This window comes from Cydia fagiglandana, chromosome Z, assembly GCF_963556715.1.
Source record: "Cydia fagiglandana chromosome Z, ilCydFagi1.1, whole genome shotgun sequence".
Classification (NCBI taxonomy): domain Eukaryota; kingdom Metazoa; phylum Arthropoda; class Insecta; order Lepidoptera; family Tortricidae; genus Cydia; species Cydia fagiglandana.
In genome coordinates, this window is record NC_085959.1 from 19,076,350 (window position 1) to 19,101,102 (window position 24,753).

Below are 24,753 nucleotides of genomic sequence, written 5' to 3' on the forward strand. Positions count from 1 at the left end.
AGAGCTTTTTCAAAGCGCGTTAAAAAAGCGCTTGAATCGGCCCGCACTCTAAATTCGAATTAACGACCAAGGCTTTAAACCGAAAATCCAACAACTTGTGATAAAAAGCGCCACCGCTGTCGTTTGAATGACACAAATGGTTATCCATTTGTGTCATTCAAACGCTTTTTTAACGCGCGTTGAAAAAGCTTCCGTGCTAATAGGGGTAAAAGTGCAATACTATAAAAGAGCTATTACAGACGGACATCGGGACCGCGACGGTCTGAGACATCATGCGTAACGAAGAGTAAAGGACGGGAGCCATAAGTGAGAGCGAGAAAGAGATATTCTGACCGAACTAAGGTCGCGGTCCTGTACGGCCGTCTGTTAGTGCTTTCATTGAAGATAAAAATGCTGGCAATAAGTTGGCTTGCGTCATACTGACATGACAGTGAAGGAAACTACAGAAGAATAATAACTTTGAATATGCTCTACATTCCATTCAATTTAAACAAACGAATAACGTGCATGTGCACTGCATGGTTAAATACTTCAAGGTTTTACATGTCACACTTTTTTTGTTTGTCCCTTAAATAAATAATAGGTGCTCGTGAAGATATAAACGAAAACATTAAAGCCATACCAACTGTTTTCGTGTAAAACCTAAGCCGGTTCATCAAAATGTTTTTAGGGGATATTTTTCCTAATTTTACAGCCAAAACTACAGAAGGAGAGATTAGTTTTCACGATTGGCTAGCAGATTCGTAAGTATTTTATTTATACATAGCATTTACAGCCATCAGCAGGTAGCTAAGAAGAAATGCGCGTTTTCCCAGATATAAGACCTAGCAAGAAAGATTTTTCTCCCCCGAAACCCCCATATAGTAAATTTCATTGGAATCGTTAGAGCCGTTCCCGAGATTCCCGAAATATTATATACATATAAATAAATATACAAGAATTGCTTATTTAAAGGTTTACGATGTAGGAGTTTAGAGTTAATCCTTTGTCATCTCTTCAGTCCCTCCGAGGGACAGAGGGACATCCCGAGGGAATGGAGGGACATCCTGGGGGAACAGCTTGTACCTCTGGATATTAGGTAACTTTAGTGACTGTTAATTTGTTTACAGATGGGGCATATTGTTCTCACACCCGTCTGATTTCACACCAGTGTGCACAACTGAACTTGCTCGAGTAATTAAATTATATCCCGAGTTCACGCGTCGGAATGTCAAAGTTATTGGATTGTCTTGCGACTCCATTACATCACACCATGAATGGTGCAAGGATATTAAGTTCTATGCAGGTACATGTAGAATATTGTCAATATCAATGCGGTTTGTTTACAGAGGCCTACCCCACCAGGCAAAAATAGAAATTGCGTTATCTACTTCTTCATTGCTTGAATATGCATGAGATAGTTACATACCACAGGTAGGGGGGGCTTTAAGGTTCCTTTTTATAGTTTTTCATAAATAACTCTTAAACGGTAGGCCATGTTCTAATAAGTAATCTATATAAAATGTTCTACAAAAAAGATTTGTTACCCTTTTTGCTAGGAACAATATTTCAAAATATATTAAGGTGGAATTAAGTATTTGCTAATAATAAGGGAAATGAATATTTCAGGTTGCAGTGAGGATGAAAAGTTCCCTTATCCTATAATTGAAGACCTGGACCGAAAGCTAGCTAAGCAGTTAGGTATGGTGGATAAGGATGAGCTGGATGCAGCAGGCATACCCTTGACTGCACGTGCTGTCTTCATTGTGGACCCTAACAAGAAGTTTCGCCTCTCTATCCTGTATCCTGCCACCACAGGCAGGAACTTTGAGTAAGTGTTTACTTATTAAAAATTCAAATGAATGAGTACATGCAAAGTACTAAACTCATTTATGCAAAAATTAATCAATTGCTTCACAAATAAAAATGGAGTAAAAGAGGCTGTGCTCTCCGGCGACCGAGGACCGTTTGACTCAGACAAATTATACAAAAAAGAAAACATCATGGTCCTCCAATATTCAGCTTATTGTCTGATAATGTCACTAACCCAGCCGATGTTCTTAGGGCTCTGCTATCGGGTTCGAGTCCCACAGTGCCTTTTATTGAACAGAAGTATTTTGAAGGTTTTTACACCCATTTATTTAACACAATAATTCAGCTTCCTGTTAATATATGGCTCTGGATTCAATATTATAGGAGCGAGTTTTCAAATTATTATAGACACTGTCAGTCTTCTTGATTTATTTGTCCAAAGATGTAGCAATCATTCAAATTGCATAAAAAATGTGACTCATTGTTGCTCTCCATCTAAAGCATCGTAATAATAATGAAAGAGGTTATTAAGTGAGGTTTTATTGATTGCAGTGAGATTCTGCGTGTCCTGGACTCCTTACAATTGACTGAAAATGCCAAAGTAGCCACTCCTGTGGATTGGAAGGTGAGTACTTAGTCTGCCACTATAGTTCGTTTTTTTTAGCATTAGAAAGAACTTGGAAGAAGGTAAGCGATCTTGACATGTCTTTTAATTGAAAAACGCTTTTTAAAAATCAATAACTATTACTTATGAAAGCAGAAGAATATAAATGATCGTATTAGATTCATAATTGTTACATATTTGCCGTAACTTATTTTAAAAATGTGTTTTTCAATTAAAAGACACATCAAGATTGTTTACCTTATTTCTAATGCTAAAAATGATTTTCAGTTGGTTATTACATGTAGGAATCCATAATTATATAATGTGTCATTTTGCTTGGACTTATGAACCCAGGAATACATAAATATTCAACTGAAATGAATGACCTTCTTCAGATGGGTGATGACTGCATGGTGCTGCCAAATGTTCCAGAGGATAAGGTGAGTGAGGTGTTTCCTAACGGAGTAACCGTGGTTGAGATGCCCTCCGGCAAGAAATATATACGCAAGACGCCCTGCCCGAAGATTTAGCCCTTTGCTAGTGCACCTCGCCTTATGGCTCACTATTTGTTCGAATGTTGTACTTTGTGGACATGAATTGTTTAAAATTACTGTTAAATTTTAAATAGACTTATAATAAAACGGAACATTGACATTTTTATTATTTATTAAGTATACAGAGCGGGTAATAATATTCCCATTACAGAATATTACAGAAAGACAGTTGTGTGCAATATAATAGCAGTCAACAAGAAAATGAAAATTAGGTGAAAGCTAAAATTTAAGATCAATTATATTGGATGTTTTTTTATAATTTTTCTAAATTACTTTATCTGATATTTTGACTTGTGTATCTGTTGTATACCTATGTAGAAAGGGATAGCACATATTTTAACTAAATTAGGCCCGTAAAGTTTTATGAATAAGATTATTCCCCCTAATTTTCATTTTCTTATTGACTGTTATTATATTGCACACAACTGTATTTGCACATTGCACAACACATTGACATTGCACTCTAAAGCCTTGACAATAAAGACGTGATTTGTGAGCACCTTGGCCGCTCCGATATATCTGATGGTGACTGTACTGTCACCATAAATACATATATGACTGGGCAACCGTGCAAAAATATCTGATCCTCCATTGGAGCATACTAAGACTACTTTTTAGGCACACCCGGACAGAAGGGCAAGAAAGACTGGTTCGAGTAGTGGTAGTGAAATATATTATGTATTCCTGCATGGGACCAATTAGTTTTGCCGTGTGAGCTACAGCTACAAAACTACGATGTAGCTTATAGCTTGTATTATAGCTTGTACTGTAGTAATTACTTTTAGTATTAAGCACTGTACCTACAAAATTGAACATACAGTAGAACCCGCTTAAGACGATTCTGAGGGGACCTAGCCGAAAAAGCGTCTTAAACGGGAAATCGTATTAAACGTGAGTAGTAATATTCCATGTACAAACACCGCAGCGGTGATAATGAGCGTATGATATCTAAGAGTAGGTAAGTATAAGTTCAGACGCGGTTAAATAATCTATTAGGAACACTAACAATAGGCTCAACTAAAATGTCTTGGAGTAGCTAACTGCAAATAAAAATCTGATAGCGGTAGCTTGCACTCCGTGGTCCATAAGGGTCAAGCAGATGGCATAGCATTCTCACCCCGATAAGGACACGACAAAAGATATTAGACAAAACAAAAAACCTAAGGTAGGTAGTAAACACATTAACAAATATTGGCTAACGGTGTATTGCATAACAATAACACAAAACGTCCAGATGGTGTGTAACGGGAATTTTAGATGGCGTATTAAGCGGGACGCGAGTCGTATTAACCGTGAAAAAATGTAAGAAAACAGGCCTAAAGTTGCAGGGACCGGCGTAAAATGGCGTATTATGCGGAAAATCGTATTAAACGTGATCGTATTAAGCGGGTTCTACTGTAGTTGTCAATCGCTCTCGCAGTCTTCCAAGATAAGGCTCAGCCTAGTTTGGAGTCTGATAGATATTTTTCTCAAACATGCAATGAAATATTGATGTTATGTTCCTTATAATAGGCTGCGAAGTATGACGTTTCAGGTTCGGCTAGGACAAGAGGTATTTAATGGAATTTCATTCAAATCTTGCAGGCCTAGGCCGGCAAAGTCCTCTTTTTTAATTTCCATTTCACAGATATTTGTGACACAGCATCGTGGCATTCAGCCATTAAAAAAAAACTAGAGGCAGTATTTGCTTTATGGTTCGTAATGACACTCTGCCACTACGCCTATAAAAAAAAAACAAAAAACAATGTTTGCTACAGTTTGCAGTTTTATTTGTATAAAATCAACATGAACTTAATAAATAATACATTATTAATCAAATTCTGTAATTTTAAATTATAAATTTAACTACACAAATAAATACATTTAAAATATTTCATCTAAACGTTAGCGGTAAAAAGGTCTACTCAAACACGCGTAGTTATTTTTTTAAATTGTTATGGAGGCAAAGTTGAAAAATTTTCATTCTGTATTTATGTTTTATTGGATTTATGGTGCGTTGTTGATTTTTTTTACTTTAATATGAGTCCCGACAAAATAATGAAATTTATTTTAATTGTAATCGTAGGAGTTGGAATTGGCAGCGTAACCAGAATTGATTTTAAATAACTTGCTGCGTCTGCCGCCAAGTCAAAGACGAAGTATCTATATGGTTGCTTATGGCAATTTTATTATTTTAGAATCTAAGAAAAATGGCTTACAGTTTATTAGAAACAGTTTTGTGGCATATTTTAAAGAAATGAAAGTAACTACAAAATCGTGAACACTGTGGAAATTATACTTATTTTCTCCATGCATAAAGCAACGATGTATGTGAAACATGATATCAACATGAAAGACTATGTAAACTTATGTGACGAAAACGACAGTCAGACGGATACAAGGCGAAAAAATCAAAGATACATGAAAATATACGGGTAGTAAAAATACACGACTCGTGTAAAACATACGCGTGATAAAGATATAGGTACGTGTTTAGTTATATTTTGGGTGTAGTTTACTTTTAGTTTTTTCTATAAATAAAACTTGGGTTTCGTGGATTTTTTATTTTATTTATTTCATTGCATGTTTGAGAAAAGCACTATACATACCTCGGCGGGAAATGGGGTTGCCCGCGCTCAGACCTATCCGGCCTCGCTTCGCTCGGCCGTCTATATGTCTTCGGCCGGCAACCCCTTTTGTCCCGGCCTCTGTAGTAATGTACTATTACAGTACATATGGTCCTATTTTTCCGCACTAGTGCGTAAAATAGCACTTTTCGTGCGATGTCAAAAGTTTAAAGGGCCATATGTACTGTAAAACGTTGTACGATACACGTGCGAATAGGTAATTCGCAACTCGTGTCGATTTAAAACACTCCCTTCGGTCGTGTTTTAATTTATCGCCACTCGTTTCGAATTTCCTCTTTTTCGCACTTGTATCGTAAATAACTATTTCTGCATATGTACTTATACAACTTTTATGATAATAAATTATTTGTATTTGTATGTGACTTAATACTCGTATAACTAAATTTACTTGTGACGTATTGAAACAAATAATTAGCTTTTGGCGATTTTGGTGTGACGAGTTGGTGCCTGAATCCGTTTCATTAATTTCGGTGTGTTTTAAAACAAAAGACGCCATACCGTCCATGATATGGTTGGTTGGTTTTTGATCTATAGCTTCTATAAGTCAGTCACAAAAATGTCGGGTTTTAAACGTTAATTTATCAATAACTGTTTGAGCTACGTTTATTAAATTTCGTTCTCTAGACAAGCTAAGGGGCTTACTTGAATAAATGTGTCAATTTTCATTACATAGGTTTCAAGTTGTGAAGGGGACAAAAGTAGCTCTAAGTGGTTCGTGTAATATTACACATGGTTGCTGCGTCGCCAGTTCCTTTTTCTTTGAACTTGGCTGGACACGCTACCGCGAATACCGCGATAGATAAGAGTTAAGAGGAGAGGCCAGTTTAGATTTGAGAATTATAGGTGAATATCTCCGTAATCTCCGTCGCACTGACGGGTGCGGTTCCTAAAATAGTGTGATAAGGATAACTGCAGTTTAAGCGAAAACCAAGCGTAAAAATTTCAAAAATCAAAATTTTTGTACTCGACTGTTTCCTCCTCCAAAACTTAGCCAATCGTCACGAAATTTTGCAATCTAAATAATAATTAAGTTTTCTCTGTCGGGCTGTATCTATTGCTTTTTAGGGTAGTTAGTATCCGTAAAAAGCTAGGTACCTATCCAAATTTATTTCCGTCAGACGACGACTAGCCTTCAAAGGAGGACCCCATGTGGAGCCTCATAAAAAGCGACGTGTATAAGATGGCTCAAAGGCAATATCAATGTAGAGGGCCGTCGGTAGTGGTGTTCGACATGTCGCTGACATGCAACTTATTGCACATCTACCCTCAAGAACGCAGCGTTAGCAACTCGATTATGGACGGCCGGCTAAAGCGAACCAGAGACAGGACTGTAGCACCCACCCCACCCACCTGTCGAGTGACAGAAATCACCCAGGTGCGCTAAGGTACGTGGATTCACTACTCTTAAACAGAACACCACAAACTGTCCTACTTTGACTGATTGTACAGTTAGTATATAGTGACGGCCAGTAGCCAAATATAGGGGAACATATATGTACTTATTACTTCTATGAGTTCTATGGTACCGACGATGTGTTACAATAATTACGATATTTTTAGCCACTTTGGCAGTCACTACATATTTGATGCTGACTGTACTTGTAGGTACTTGTATTTCTGGCATAGTCGCGTATAGGTCCAGTGCCCTGTTTATCAAAAGCTTATAACTTGTAATACAAGTGGAAGTCCCTTTCTAAGAAAAGCTGCCAAAAAGGGACTTCCACTTGTATTACAAATTACTTACAAGCTTTTGATAAACAGGGCACAGGGGCCCGTTTCTCAAAAACTTGTAACTTGTAATACAAGTGGAAGTCCCTTTCTAGCAAAAGCTTTCAAAAAGTGACATCCGCTTGTATTACAAGTTACATGCTTTTGAGAAACGGGCCCCAGGCCATACAGGCTCGGCCTAGTTTGGGAGAGTTTTTGATGTACTGTTTTTCTTTTTGCCTCATAAAACCTTTTTATATTATTAACTAATTTCCGACTTCATCCTACGTCATAATCATAATTATAGTAGTACATTGCGCAACGAGGGGGGTAATGGGGTACATGAAATATTGTATGAGACGACAGCCACAGGCTGAAGTGAATTAAAAACTCTAGTTATAATATTGAACCCCTGGTGCCTGTTTATCAAAAGCTTGTAACTTGTAATACAAGTGGAAGTCCCTTTTTGACAGCTTTTGTTAGAAACTTCCTAACAATGTTTTTCATGACATTTTGGAAAAAAAACAACTAAATTTTAAGTAACATTTCAGACATTCGTCTAGACTAGTTAGGCATCGATAGCACGGACCCGTCTGCTTTCAACCACCATTGGAATTTGTGTAAAAGCATTTAAAAACGGCTATTAATTTAATCAAATGAAATGTTTTGAAACAAACAAAACAATCGTATCGTCTTGGGTCGTCCCATTCCTTTTTTGTCAAGTTCTTAAATTAGTCCTATTCTGCTTTCGTCACTCATTCTACATTGAAAGCCACCGACGATTGTGACGAATGTAGAATGGGTGACGAAAGCAGAATAGGACTAATTTAAGAACTTGACGAATAACGAATGGGACGACCCAAGACGATACCATTATATTATAAACGTTAGCATTATGAATTATGAAAGTCAAACTCATTTTATACCTTGACTTTTAACAAGTATTTTCTTTAGATCCTATGTAGGTACTTGGTTCGTATGAGTTAGCGACATAATTTAAAGAAAAATCTATAGCTCCTGTAATATATAACTTACCTCCCACTGTACATGCGTGAAATAGCTCGCTTACTAAGCAAGTGTGATGAGAATACCTAATACCAGCATGCCAAATTACTTCTTACGTAATTAATGTAAGCGAATACTTTCGCGTCAATATTTCAAGATAGTCATCTAGAATAGCAGGAGAGATCATTACGAGAGGTAGCTATTGTAAAAAGTAGCAGGTGTAGATCCGTATAAAGATTACACTGATCAATAACTGCCTTCATAATCAATAATGATTTGTGACTGAAAATGCGCTCGACCAGTCCGGTGGGTGGCCCGCGTATGCCGAGTACTAGTGAAAGCCCCCACTTTCATTGAGAGTGGGGCGGTCGTCAGCCGTCACCAGTGCCACAACAAAAGTGAACGTCGTCGCGGGTGTAGACGCAACGAGTCTGTCAGTCGCTATCGTGACAGTAGGTCGAGCGTGTGTTGCGCGTCTCGTGCCGTGAATCGTGTTCTCGTGATGTCCAGGTGGTGGATGGTGGTGCTCCTGGCGGCGGGGGCGGCGGCGGCCGGCGGGCGGCTGCCGCGGACCTCGCTGCCCGCGTCGACGGCCGCGCCCGGCACCTCAGCCGCGCCGAAGTTGCCCTCCAGAAACATTACACTCTCTTCCCGGAACTCTGTCCGAAATAGGTGAGTCCATGTTTTTTATTTACTATTTCAGCGATATCTGGGAACATAAACTACGTGACAAAGTGGAATTATAATATTTCACTTTCGGTTTCGGAAAAATTTCGATTTCGGTTTCATAAGTACCGACACCGTATAATAGTACCTACATACCTAATTCAAATGATTGCAAGAGGTGAATATGAACCAAACTACATATGTTTTAACTTTTTAGTTTTATGTAATTACAAGTATAGGTTAATGTATTAAATTACACAACACATTGGATACTTGACATTTTTATACATATATGTATGTGTTTGGTGTAATTTATTTATGTATGTTTTGATACTAGGTACCTATAGGTATTTGATAATGATAATCTAAGTTTAAGTACCTACATTCGCTTGAATACATAAATTGAGAAATCATTAGCTTGCGTATATATGGGTACTTCCAACAATCTCCAATGTTTAAAATAGATGTGGTAATAATAATAAGGAAGGCCAGTCCTCTAGATCTAATATTGAGCTGAATGTTAAAGATACCTATCTTGTTATCTCTGGACCTGTAGCTGAATATCCTAAAATATCAGACCCTTATATGCAGGTACCTAGTTGTACTCTAATTCTTCGCGTTTAAAATTAAATGTTAATATTAATTTAAAAATGATCGTTACCTATCTAAATTGGTAATAATAAGACCTTAGACAAATGGAATAACGGATATACTTACATACTTTCACACAGTCAATTCCCCTGTGTTCCATTATATGAGTTGGTAAGAATTGCAGCTATAAGACTTTAAAGTCAAGTCGTGAGTCAAGTTGGACTCGTATATTTAACTCGAGAAAGTAACTCAATATGTATGTCAACCTCTTCAGCTTCATGCTTAAGCAGCTAAACAGATTTTGACCAAATTAGGTATATAAATAGTTAGAATCCCAGGGAAGGTTATAGTTTTAGTCACGAAAATAATAATTGTCCGCGTACGATATCGGGGGCAGAAGCAATAGCAGTTACCGTCTTAATGACTAATAAATAGTAGGTAGGTATACTAAACACCAAAGACTCGAGCTTTTAGCAACACTTCATGGAATACATCCGTTCAAAGATTTAAGTTCATTATTTTATACCTTATTTCATCTTCGGACAAAAAGTGTGACTTTCAGGGAATTGGGAATTGCCCAAAGATTAGGCAAACTGAAATGAGGCAAAAAGTTGTTATAACTATATCAACGGTTTCCTGCAACGAGAGCTTATTGTGTCGCTAATTTACGTGCCCACAGCGCCAAACGCGCTGCCGATAGTAGGTAACATTGCCTCTTTTATACGTTTTTATTTAACCTTCACCTGATACGGTGTCTGCTTGTTCCTCTGTAGTCAAATTGAATTTCATCCACCATTTAAGCGTATGAAAATGTCTCAAGTATATACATTAAAAAAATACATTGACCACTTTTCAAAACCGGGAAGCTTTCGTATCCAATATGTTATTAATGATATATATGTATATATGTAAATAACTTTTTGCCTAAAAATCATTTTTGGATAAAAATCATCAGTACAAGCTTTTATCGCGGACTGTACTCTTCATATCACAGACAACTAATATTTATTGAAACCATGAGACCATTCTAAAAAACCCTAAACATAATATAATTAGGTTGCGTTGTTTCTTATCAGAGTTCCTATGGCCAACCCGTTTCCGTCATTAGATCAGCTCGATTGGGCTCACTACACTCAGGATTCTATTTTAGAATCAATTATATAATGTTTCTCTTCGTTCAGGATTCAAAATACGCCCTCGCCGTAAATATGTAATTTTGCTCCCTTGTGAAAAATTGTACTATTATTTAATTAGTCTGTTCGGAAAGAGAAGAGTCGTGAAATCTATTGAGCCCCATATATTCTACGACTCTTCTCTTTCCGAACAGACTCATGTTTTTAAATTGCTGAAGCTTTAGACGTCCTATTTATTCGATATACCTAAACGTCGCTAGGCAAATCGTCAAACGTAGTAGATTGAACGATTTGGCTGGTAGTCATTTTTCAGATCGTGAAATGGTGACGTTTTATGATATGCCTAGGAATATCATAATCTGGCGGATTTATCGATCGACCGCCGACATGTACGATATTTGTAACATGTGTTTTTGTTTCCGCAGCCTTATTTGACGACCTATCTGGCCTAAAGGGTAGTGACCTATGAAGTCGATGATCCCGGGTTCAAATATTGCTTAGAGCAAAAAAATCGATTAGATTTGTGTGATGTGCACTGATATTAGTTCCTGAGTCTCTATGTATTAATTATATAATTGTATTATATTAAGTACGAGTATATCGTTGTCGAAGTACCAACAATACATCCTAATGTGGGACTTAATCAATTTGTGTACTTACCTAATATCGGTAATATCCTTTAATATTTAAATATTGATTTTTTTTTCTTTTGCGATCAGATACATTGTTTTGTAAACATAATTTCAATAATTAATAATATTTATGAATTTACAATACTTAGCATAGTTGTTCGCAGTCGGAACTAGTGATCCAAAAGATCCCTGTTAGCTCTTTTTTTTAGGGCTCGCCTCATCTCTTGACGCCTAAAAGGCTAAAAGCCTATTTATTTTACTAATTAAATAGATATTAAATTAAATAGCAAAGGCTTTTAGCCTTTTAGGCGTCAAGAGATGAGGCGAGCCCTAAAAAAGAGCTCACAGGGCTCGAGTCTTTTGGATCTCTAGTCGGAACACGCATCGTTTCTGAAATTACTTCCAAAATATAAGCCTGTCCGCTTTTCTAAGATCAAGGGCGCCATAGTTAGATATGGCGAACTTAATCTTTGAAAACCGGACAGCCCATACAATAAAGTGTAAATAAAATCTATAATAAAATAGTGTAGTTTTGTTCTTTTTATCAGATAACAAGGTAATAATAATCTTTGGTTACCGCGATTAATAGATACATATTTTATTTAGTGTGAATTGCTCAATCGTACAGATCTATTTTTAAATAGAATTCATTAGTGAGTAACAAGACGCAGAATTCGTTGATTAAGCCAGATAGACAATGTTAAATTTCATCATCTGCATATTGACAGCGATATGCAGACAAGGTCTTATGACATACATAGTTTAGCTCGACACACGCGTTGAGTAGCTAATGTAAGTAATGACATTCATTGCTTCGAACACATTTGGAATTAAGTGTTGACCAAGTGTTGACTATCCTGTAGATATAGTAAGATATAATTACCTATTGATAATTATAGTTTGCTCGAGCTTAAAAGTAAAAACAAGGTGAATAATTTCGTTCCTTGACCGAATACATACATACGTTATCTGAATATTCTTGGTCTAAACGACTACCGACAGGTGGACGACAGAAACTAGAAATGAGATCAAGGTTACGCACCGGTATTGTTACTGCTCTTAGTGCTAATTATGATTGCTAATATCGTTGGTTACCGCAGCCGCAGCAGGTCATGAAGTGCGCTTTATACTTATTCCCTCTGCACACACAGCAGGCATACATATTGTAGACTGGAGACCGAAATAGTACACGATAACCTTAGGCGATATTACATAACTTGCTACTTATTGATACTAATATTCTGACTCCCAAAACTGAAGAGAATCGAACGGTAGTAACGACACCTCATGCTTGAAAACTAACCCGGTAACCGACGTCCAACACTTTGGAAGGGATAGTCGGCCGACCAAGGACGCTAAGCGAACGGACCTATGGCACACGCGTGAACTTTGAAGTTGGATTAAAAAGACTGATTTCAGTGCAGGCGGCCTTTTCGTATCGAATAAGCAAGTAGTTGCATCTCAGTCATGCAAACGTTGGCGGACCTGTGTGTGCTGTTTTAACGCGCGCAGTTCTGTCTCTAAATGTCAATGTCAACTTATGTTAGTACAGGAAGAAATTTCTGGGCGGTGCTGTATATCACACTGGCAAATTGCAGAGCTAATCTCTAGATTTGACGTTTGAAAATGGACATTACTCTCTAAATGCATCGCACTTGTACCAATGCGAGTTATCAATTGATATTGAAGTCAGATAACAGACGACGCTCATGTGCTTTAAAGAGCTTTACGTATTAAGCCTGTCCGATTATAGGGCGGAAGCCTACTTTTATGGTAATACGGCCCAACATTTCTCTCTATCGAATGTTACTTAATACGTACAGTTGATCTTATTTCAAATTTTCTCTGCTCAATTATGTTTACCTATATAAAGAAATAACTCTCTCTCCATATATGGGTCCAATATTAGCCATAGAATGTCATATTCACAAACAGTGAAAGATTCCATACGACCCGATTTACAATAAGATATAATCGATCGCCAAATAATTGTACTTTCTATGAACTAACTAATAGGATTGGTGACTAGAACTACTATATGATAAACATCCTATACAGGGTGGCTAAAAAAACTGCATTCCCATTACCAGGGAGGTTTTGGGATTATACTGAGCAAATTTTACTTTGGGATCAACCCCGGAATCGAGTCAAAAAGTTTCGCTTTTTCGGAGTTGGTCCCGTAGTAAAAGTTGCTCAGTATAATCCCAAAACCTCCCTGGCAACGGAAATGCAGTAATTTTTTGGCGAACGTGTATAGACAAATAATATCAATCATCATTATCAACAATAAATTGTGTTGGTTTATAAAATAGGTAATAGGTTCTCACAAGGTTAAAAAGATTACCTCAATATTGTCTATAAAACAAGTTGCTCTGTGAGCTTGTAAGTAAACCTCGCGGTAAGCTTAAAAATGTAAATTTAATCCGTTGAGTCATTATTCATTATCGAAGCGAACTTATGGTCTTAAGTGCCATAGACTCTGCTGGGACCTAAGCCCTTTATACCAATTCCACCATTTTAACCTTTTCGAAAAAAACTAATCACCAGAAAAAATCTATCTTAACAACCTGCTCCTTCTGAACCTGCTCACAAAATCGTTTCAGAATTGCGACCTGTAGAGGAAAATCTCCGGACATACGAAAGCTTTTGCTTCGCCCGAATAATAGATGTGACGACAACAGTTAAATATACTTGTTTTCTTATTTAAGTCATCAAAGATTTCTCCTTATTTGAATAAAATATAACAATAAGTACTGTCTTTAAAACGTATAGGTATCTACATGGTAGGTATTTCTCTCAGTTTGCGATTGTACAGAATAGACCAGTGGGCGTTGCCACTTGCCCGGAGAATTGAGTTTGTGATGTGAAACACCATTGTTTAAATCCACTATTAAGCTACTATGACAAACTTCGGGTGAAAGTCATGTTATTATAAATTTCATAAAGTATCTACTTACTTACTCGTAAGTATATACTCAATAAATAGCAAAAGTGTAAACATAATATCTTTGACATCGACTAGATAGTAGATACCTAGAGTACTTACTGGATAGGGTCACTCCGACAGTCGTCGTCCGTCCTATCTTAGTGGAGTCTTTTCGGCTCGGCTCGGCTAGGTGTATCGAACCAGCAATAAAACTCCCACTAGTTCCATTCCCTCAACGCACCCAGATCAGGTTGCTTTTTACTGCCTATAGAGTTATAATTATAACCGGCTTCAAAGGATCTTTGTTTTATGAAGATATGTTTGTTACCTGATTTCTCGAAAGCGGATGGGGCAATTTAATATTATTATCTGGGAGACCGAGCTTTGCTCGAAAAACATAGAAACTCTAAAATACGTGTTTTCCCAGAGATAAGAGCTATATCGATTTATGGGATTTTGGGGAAGTAATCGACGAAAACCATAAATTATAGTTTTATTTGTTTTGCGAAGTCGGTTCGTTTTGTTAAATATTATAACAGAAGGCATTTGTTTGGTCTCGTATGAATAGAGTTGCGTGCATCTCTTGACTTTCGCAGCGAATTCTTTCCCACTCAGTACTCTCACTGCATTTAAACGTTCACACTAACAATAGCATTAACACTTGCCGACTACTTACTAGGACATACATGTACAGTCAGCCAAGAAAGTGGTCTACCACTTTTCGACTCTATCATCTGATTGATAGAGTCGAAAAATTGTAGACCACTTTCTTGGCTGACCGTACATAATTGTTATTTATTATCTATATTGATTATTAAAACGTTCTTGTATCTGAGGAGTAATGTACTTAGTTTTAGAAAAATTAAGCCTTAAACAAAGCTTTTACGATTTAGTTCTTTACACAAACAATCACATTTATCAAGATTACATGTCTTGCTGTATCGGCAGCTCTTATTATATTTAATGTAGGTAAGTAGGTAACTACTTAACTATTACTTATTTTATAGACATTAACAGTGGAAATTACTAAAGTTGCTTTCGATCAAACATACTAATCTCGTAGTTTCTCAATCAGACTAGTTATTATAATTTATAAGTAAGTAGTCACTACGGCAGGGCAAGTGTACCATAGCTATAGGTAGGGTATACTGGGGACAATTGAAATACGTGATTATTGAATCAAGTCAATTTTTTCGAAAACTACAATAAAACTACTCATGCATCAAAACTAGCAATAGCAAAAGAAGTTTAGATGTCTCACAATTTTGTTTCGTATGCATCCGTTAATCAAGAATTTCAGACTCTGATAAATTATTATTTTTTTATATGTATTTGCGAATTTTACTTGATCTCGTGGTTACAGTGAGAGTTGTTAAAAATAGATTAGAAATGATGAATAATGATTTATTTGGCCGAAAATATTTTGGTGTTTCAAACGTCCTCACATAGTGTTTCAATTACCACACCTATGCGGTCAATTGAACCAGTCCCCCACATTCTCTTTGATTCCCTATCTTTATATAGCCAATAGCGGAAGGGCTTTCAAGCAAACTTTATTAAAGAACTGAATAAATATGATTTACTAGTACAGGTGCATACCATTCTAACTGTAAAAATAAAATAGTTACAGGCCATCAAACATATTGTTTGATGCTTCAATTGTCCCCAGTCTACCCTACTAAATACCAACATCCGTTCCAATAAATTTTATCTTATGCCAAATCTCGATTTAAAAATTACTGTACATACGTCGCAGAGCACACTACACACGTTTAATTCTGAATGTGATTTCTAGTATGCGTATACTAATTAACGATGTGGAATAAGGCCAAGGGCCTAGGTTATGAAAGTGTGTTGTGTTTTCTTATGCCGGCCAACATGTTAGTCAAGATGAGGTAGCGAAAAGTACTCGTACAAGACCATTCCTTAATTCATTATCATTAACTATAACTTAACGTTGCAATTAATGAAATTATTCTAGCGCATCTGTCAGTTATACAATACTATAGGTTTATAAGAGTACCTATAGGACATTAACTTATTTCTAATATTTTATTTTACCAATCGATATTGTTCTTATTTATATGTAGATATTCTCTGCTCACACACGGTCTGAACGAAATTGATTCTATTCAAGAAAAATCTTGTTCGAGGGAATCGGGTTTTTCCGATATAATTTTGTTTCATATCTCCATTTCAGAAAGTTCTCCTTTCTTAGACTGTTAGCCGGGTGGAAAATTGCATTTCCCTCCCTATGGTAGAAAGATTTTTAATTTGTACTTCGATCAACGGTCAACAGCCCATATATGCCATATTATTCAGTTAAAAGCTCTCTTATTAGCTCCCGCATTTTCAGACCAAGTTAGGTATTATCGAAATTAAATGCATTAGTTAAAAAATATATATTACATGTATTTAAGTAATATCTAAATGTATGATTTAAACGTAGATATTTGTTAATGATTCAATATTAATGAAGATGAATGTTTAAAATATTATCATTACATTACTCGTACATTCATTCATTCAGTTTCACTTTTTTTAAGGCGCGTGTACATTAAGGCCGTTTTATACACATCTCAAGATCGGATTCTTCGATTCGGATCTCACTTCGTTTAGCGCCAAAATATCTCGGGTGATATTGTTCACTTTCCACCCTTGGTTAACAATCTACTAATGCAACCACGTATTACAAGACTTTTCACATCTCTTATGAGGAATATTTCTAAAAGTTCAAGTTAGTGTCGTATAAATTTATAATATAACAATAATATAATCAAAAATAATATATATATGAATTGCTTGAAAAATATACGATGTGTGAATTACTTACATACCCATTAAATGTGTAATAACTAATAACAATGATCAATTTGGTGAACAGATAGGTACGTACTCTTACAATTAAGTATAATTAGGTCCCAGAGAGAGCACTTCAACTTGCACGATGACAGACAGGCGTGATAAATCTCAAGGAGATACCATTTCAAAACTCCCGACCTTCAAACATCACATTTTAGTACCTATCAAAACTTTTACTACCTACCGATACGAGAGAACGATGTACTTAAAAATTAATATGTAGTTATCATAACATAAATATGGCCTGACTGATAATCAGACATCGACTGATTATCAGACATGGTGCAGCAGAGTGGTGTTAACGGAATTGGTATAGATAATTTCAACTGAAATGGTAAATAAAGGTTAATATTAAGGTAATTAACGCTAATTAATCATTAGGGTTGAAATTATTTATACCAATTCCGTTAACAGCACTCCGCTGCACCAAAAATGCTGGAAAATGTACGATGTCTGCTGATGATGGCCTACCGATGTTTTATTTTAAGTGTAAGGAACCAGAACTAATATTTTTTTCATCTCTCCTGTTCGGAAAGTTCACCTTTCATAGGCTGATAACCGGGTGGAAAATTGCATTTCCCACCCTAGGGGTGGAAAGTAATTTTTTTGTTTATTTGCACTTCGAGCAACGGCTAACAGCCATATATGTAAGTATGCCATATTATAGTTAAAAGCTCTCATATTAGCTTTCGCACGACTGAAATTGGCGCCGTTTACATTTTCAAGCTATTCGAGTGACTTATAGTTATGTGCTTATGTGGTTTACCTATGTATCTGTTAATAATTTGTTCTAAAAAAATATACTTACCAATAATAAACCTACATTTCTCGTGTTTGACTTTCCTCATAGTCGAAATGAAAAGTAGAGTGTTTAACTCGGGTAAAAGTAACCATCTCACCCTCGAACTATTGGCGCTCTCTCTTCGTTCGAGCGTCAAAATATCTCGGGTGAAATGGTTCACTTTCCACCCTTGGTTAACAATCTACTATTGCTCATCATTATGATATTCCGATGAACGGCCGCGTCAGGTGGATTATTCATACAGAGTGGAACATTTCTACAGACTGAGTTGAAAGGATATTAAAGTCTACTTGTTGTCTTGCGGCAGCATATAATTTTCCTAATAGAGCCTTTAACAATGACCCCTCTGGCTGTCATGTGACATGTTTGCAACTTTGATGAAGGTACTATATTATCGGGTGTATTGGGTGCAACAGGCACTACTATTTCCTATGTGTCTTTTAATCAATAAAATTCTAATTTTCTACTCGAACATATCAAACAAAAATTAAAACCTAAAATTAAAACTAAAATAAAAGACTAAACTAATCGAGGTACTTATATCACGTCAAAAAAAACACAAGTCAACAAAGCAGTCACCAGTCAGTCAAATATCCCACCCCGCGTCATCCCTGGCGCAAAGGTGCCCAAAACGCTTGCTGCATTACCGCGTTGAATCGCGATGGACAACCTCTGCACCAGGAATGACCCGTAGCGGGGATCCAGGCCTCTATCTCGCAAAAGGTTCCCAACCTACTTAAAAAACTCCTAAAAAAATCCTATGTAGTGTTTTCTTAGTTTCAACTTTTATCAGAATTAAATATATTCATTTGAATACCATTATTGGTAAGCTCTTTGTGATATAGCGAGTGCTTTGATGTTTTTCTATTCTAATGTTTTTCCTATTCTATTGTAAGAAATGGGGTAACTTCGAATGCGGGATAATTGGAAAATTGATAATATGATAATATCTACTAAACAGAAAACACTTTCTAAATATTGCAGCAATAGTAAGCAAGATGCCTAGGGGTAAGCGTTGCAGTAGCGTAAGTGATGTCGAAGTATTAAGTACTTAGGTACTTCAGGTTTAGTGATAGTTACTACAAAACAAAAGTACCTTAATTTTCAACAACACCATTAACATCCATTTTTCATAATAACTAACATGGCTTAAGTATTGCATTGCATGTATGTTCAGCATATGTAAGTCCATAACTTAAATTCCATAATAAAACCTTTCAAATTGCTTTTTAGTCGCAATTTTAACTCTATTCGAACACATAAAATACGTTCACTCGTAACAATTAACGTAAAATTGCTTGACGCAATTAGGCGGTTATCGCACTGGCGCTTAGACCGGAAACGGCATCAGTGTGATTTCTTTATTTATTCAATTTTAATTTGTTCAATAAGGCCCATATTGTAAACACCTTATTATAAATACCCATATTGTAAATGCTTTATAGACTAAATATGAAATTTATAGAATAAAACTAAACGATACTTAGGCTACAGAACGCCTTTTGGTGCCTAGATACGACGAAAGTTTGACGTCAGAGTACATGTAAAGTATAGCGACTTAGTACGCTCTTTTGAAATTCTTGAGCATCTGACGATGTGCTCATACTTTCGGCCCCGAAATCCTCGGGCTGTGCTTATATCGGTTGCTATGAATATCAGCTCAAGATCATTATACGAGTAATAGGTACATACTTATACTAGCTATTTTGAAGCTGCCTCTATAGCGACAATACTAAATGATATAAGTACACGGTTTCATAAATTCGTATTCGTTTCGTTACATATATCATCGAATCATAAGTTGTGACTAAAATTATGTTATGAATCAAATCGCCTTCGAGTATATCTTAGAAGGTCAGAAATTCGAACACGAGTTTTTCTCAGATGTTGGTCTTTTCGGTTGTGTATATTAGTATCATAGTACCTATCTGCCTACGGTCTCTCCGTTCCTATTGTTTATATTTTAGGCTAGTATTGCTAGTAAGTTCCATTAGTACAGTCAGCCAAGAAAGTGGTCTACCACTTTTCGACTCTATCATCTGATTGATAGAGTCGAAAAGTGGTAGACCACTTTCTTGGCTGTCCGTATCCTGTTCTGCTCACGCCTGCTTTATTTCTCGTTTCTAAACATACAAGTAAGATGTTAGTTGTGTATAGTACAGTATGTGACCATGCGTAGGACACTAGACCAATTTAAGTTCCTTATTAGGTCTGGCATCATGGGTCGCGACGCTTCGCAGAGATTTTAAGCAAAAGCGGGCAAGAGGTATTTCCAGATAGTTTATTCTATTCTTAGTGTATGAAAAGAGCTAAACTATTTGCTATTGTTATTACATAAATAAGGAACTTTCTATTGAGATACAATATCTTCCCGAAAGGTGGGTTCTTGAAGAATGTTACTTATTGCATTCTGGTGATATTATTACCAAATCAAATCACACATCGACCTTCAATGGTCATTTTCTAAGACCTACCAATGACCGGTTCGTGTAGGCAGTAATTGTTTATTACAGATAATTCTGTTATTACTATAGTTCCATTGTTTTTCGTTGATCGGTTAAGATACTGCTGCCGGCGCGCGGCCTCGGGCGCGCGAGATAGATTCGATAACGAGGATTGTTGAATTCGCGTTAGCGTTAACGCCCACCCATTGAAGGAAGGTTATTTTTCTAACCTATCCTGACAGGTAAAATTATATACAGAACCGTCACGCCAAGGAAATAGTGATCTAATAATAATTATACATACTTAATTCCAATAGTTTGTAACTTTATTATACCTATATAATTGGATACAGATGTCTATCACAATGAAATGACCCTAATTCTTCATTAATGACACTATATACCATTTAAAGATTGTAATGACTTAATAATGTACCTCCCACAATAAAAAGGGAAAATTCAAAGCCGTATACCGTTTCTATTCATTTAAGCAGCTAGAATACCTTAGATAGTGTAGGCGCGTAATTGTTGACATAATAAACTGCCTAGTTTACCTACCTAATAATACCAACTTAAGTACTAGATTAATAGTAAAGAAATAAAGTTTATGCATTGAATGATCATTCAATCATTCAAAGGAAAACAATAGAATTTTCTTTTGAATTGTAAATTTGGCGAGTCGGTGAAGTATGATCTAATCGCGGAGCTGATTACAGCCTAGTCCCGGTTATCACGTTTACGTTACAATCGACGATTGAGTAAATCACTGTCTCGCCGTTCACTGCAGTTGGTCGGCAATACTTTATTGTTAAATTAACCAGTGTTTCTGCACTCTTATGTCTGTCTTTTTATTCTTGAGTTATTACGCCTGTGTTTCACGTGTTGTAATACCTGAGAGTAATAACAATCACTAGAGTCCCCCGCCGCGTCTGTTTGTTTGTGTGTTTGTATGAGTATGTCCGCGAACATTTTGTTATTTTCGCTAACTAAGGCCTGATTCGAAACAAATTTGACAAATTCAGAGTGATTTTTCTTGGATATTTTCTAGCTTACTTTATATATACACTACGACATTATAATTATCAGAATCACAAAATTATTATACCAAAAAATTTTTTTTTTATCAATTCTAAGATGATCAAAAAAATCAAATAAACGCCGCCGTCTTTTTAATTAGGCGCCAAATTGCTGTCAAAAACTTGATAAGTATGGAAGAAACTTGCACATAACTAATTTCCAACATAACCTGTTACCTAATATTATACCAATACTGAAAGGTAATTTCATTGCAATATCCATGAAACAATGAGGATCTAGACATATCTTCAAATATCTGGCGTATCAGGAATTTCGTCGATGTGGTGTCAGTTACCGGGCATTGGTTACTTTTCGACAGAGAAATCGACACCAACATCACTAAAAGAAACGGTTCGCAGCTTTAGTTTAATAATGCGGATTTCCAATATTACTTTGATAATATTTGGAGATGATCCACGATGTTTATGAGGCAATCAGCATGCTTAAGCCAGTACCCTCGAAATCGGACCAAAAAACTTGATTCAACAAAGTCCCACAGTATTGACCTATTGAACGGTATGGAGTGGAGTGTCCAAGGAATTAGTTCGTTAAAACAACAAAAACTATATGCAATATAATATTTCAAAATAAACATTGTTCTTGATAGGACTCAAACTAAGAAACTGTCAAAAAACACTGTCGGATGTATGATGGAGGGCATACAACAAAACTAACGACAGGAGCGGGAAGAAATGGAAAATGATGAATTTACTTATAAATAACAATTTTTAAACAAATTTTCAATAAATTATGGAAAAACAAATCTTGATTCAGCTAGCTTCAGTACCATTAATAGGGTTTTCAATTTGGCAGATTGAATTCGAATCAGGCCTTATGTTTGTTAACTGCGATAAATAAAAGGCTTTTTATTTTTATTTTTTTATGTAGTTAATTATTTTATGTTCGCGATACTTTCAAATGTACTGAACGGATTTTCATGCGGTTTTCACCTATCAATAGTAAGGAGGAAGTTTGGGTATTGTAGTCCTTGAGGAAGGTTTAGGTGTATAATTTGTTAACCCGTGCTAAGCCGGGGTGGGTCGCTAGTAATGTTCAAATTTTGTTACACAGTATATATACCAGGTGTGGCATGTAACATGAGCAAATAATTAAAACATAGATTGTACTCCTCAAACGGTGTCACTTTTGCTCTACAACTTTTAAACATTATGAAGTATTTAGACTCTCTATTTTTCATACAAAATAAATATTATCTTCAATGGACGCCATCGCCACGCCATATCATTGTGATTGGCGATGCTTGTCACGCCTTAAACATAACAAAATTCGCAATACATTGCGTCTTAGAATAAACTTTAAAGTGTATTAAAAATCAAACCACAAGTTATTTTTAAAAGTCGCTGAACAAATGTTGGTCAGTATGAGGGAGGAGTACAGCCTACAGATTAATTTTTTGCTCATATTACAGGCCACACCCGGTATATTCGACAAGTCACTGTCCACATCTGCTTTTGACTATACTAACGTATAATATACCTATTTATAATAACAATAATACAACATACGTGCATATATTTGTAATTCCTATGTATTTTAATGTTAGGTACGTATTTTTTGTATTTATTATTTGCGTCGACTGCTAAGGTGACACAATAAATTATTCTATCAAAACGTAATTTCGTACCAACTAGAGTTATTGTTACTAGGACCTTTCTAAAGGTTGTTACCTTTAGAAAGTCTTATAATAAGTGCTAACTATTTATATCAGAGTATGTGCCTTGGCCAACCCCTTTAGTACGAACAAAATGGTTCGCTTAAAATGCATTGTGTTAAAGGATGGCAGAGGCGACCCACAGTTTGAAAAACACTGCCCTGTTCGAACAAATTGATCTAGCAGTACTTACTTACCTATCCCTTGTACTTTTACATTATGTAGCGAGTTTCAAATTTCAACTTAATTGGTCCAGTAGTTTCCGAGAAAATAGGCTGACAGACAGACGCACGAGTACGGAACAGAGAATTGAAAATAATTTATTCATCAAAATAAGTAAACATTTGAAACTTATATAAATTACATTATCTCTAAATAAATTAAAAGTCATGCATGTTCATAAACGGTTGTCTGCATGTAAGTATGTATAAGGCTAGTAAGTAGGTAAATACTAGTTTAGTCTTTAGGATCACATTCACGAATTATCGTTACTGTGATCTAACAACATCATATGTAAATTTAAAAGAAAACTTGTAAAACGTGTTGTTTTTTACAAAATTAACTTAATACAATAACCATAATAAAAATGTCTAAGTATTTAAAATGAATTGAAAGTGTGATAAGTGAATACTGTTGCGTGAATAATGGAGCTGCATGAATACCTGCAACAATTATATTAATATTAATTCGATCGATCTTGTACATTGTCACAATGTGTAAAAAATAAACATGTACATAGTTTGTTTTCAACAATTTACACACGAATAAAGTTTCCTTTCGTTCAACGCTGCGTATCGCATAAAACAACCGCGCGCTTAAAATATAGATAATCGCAGCAGCAGTACCGATTAATCCGATAATCATTAGAGCTAGGTGCTGTGCTGATGCCACAGGCCACAGCGCAGCGAACGCGCCTCGTTATGAGCCAAGACTTTTTGTGCGTTCGAGCCACGCAATCTGCGCCGCGCTGCGGGCCGCCACCGCAATGTCAACTAAATATTTTACAGTTCCGATACCTATTTACAATTATCGAACGCTTGTGGCTCGCGTTGAGGCATTGCTATACCATACTTCGATTAAATTCCACACGTTACTCTCTCACGACTGCGCACTAAAATACCTATTTACAAAACCATTTTCACGAGCTGGATAACATTTTAGCTATTGCTCATTTCAAAAACAACCGCGCGTAATAAACTTTTATGATGTTTTTATTTCATTCCCGTTGTAATAACTATTAGTTGGATCAAAAACGAGCAAGTGAGACTAGATATCTAATTGTGCAACTGTGCTATTAGCTAATTATGACAGTGTTACCAAGATGGTTTAACTCGAAGGATACCGGTTTGTGCCGCGTATACCCTCCAAACCGATATGGATTTTATGATACAATCGCTCCACAGTTAAGGTGTCGTAACATTAGGTGGATTTATATAAACCCGCGCATATGTAATCAAGTGCTTTTAAAACAGGAAGAAATTAAGGCTTGGATAGTCAGGGTAATGGTAATGATCTGCCGTGTGGTGCTCCCGACGGATCAGCGATCGTTGTAGCCTGCGTAATTATATACCTAATAGTTAGGGACATATTGCGTAGCGTTAGACCTAGGTAAGTTGGTCACGATTTTGAGAGCCCAAACTGTGTAACTTCTATGACGTTT

General features: G+C 36.2%; 2 protein-coding genes across 2 annotated transcripts in view; both read left to right on the forward strand.

Moving 5' to 3' along the window:
* The first annotated feature begins 440 nt into the window (after positions 1-440).
* Positions 441-3,041, forward strand: LOC134679232 (peroxiredoxin-6). Its single transcript, XM_063538119.1, has 5 exons — positions 441-743; positions 1,110-1,285; positions 1,609-1,810; positions 2,344-2,416; positions 2,791-3,041. The coding sequence occupies exons 1-5, from the start codon at positions 661-663 to the stop codon at positions 2,923-2,925; spliced, it is 669 nt and encodes a 222-aa protein (XP_063394189.1). The 5' UTR covers positions 441-660; the 3' UTR covers positions 2,926-3,041.
* Positions 3,042-8,689: 5,648 nt separating this feature from the next.
* The window catches only part of LOC134679024 (angiopoietin-related protein 2), a 121,967-nt gene continuing 105,903 nt past the window's right edge, over positions 8,690-24,753 (forward strand). Inside the window, exon 1 of the mRNA XM_063537824.1 lies at positions 8,690-8,960. Within this exon, the coding sequence (XP_063393894.1) occupies positions 8,791-8,960 (170 nt within the window). The 5' untranslated portion in view covers positions 8,690-8,790. The remainder of the gene's footprint in view (positions 8,961-24,753) is intronic.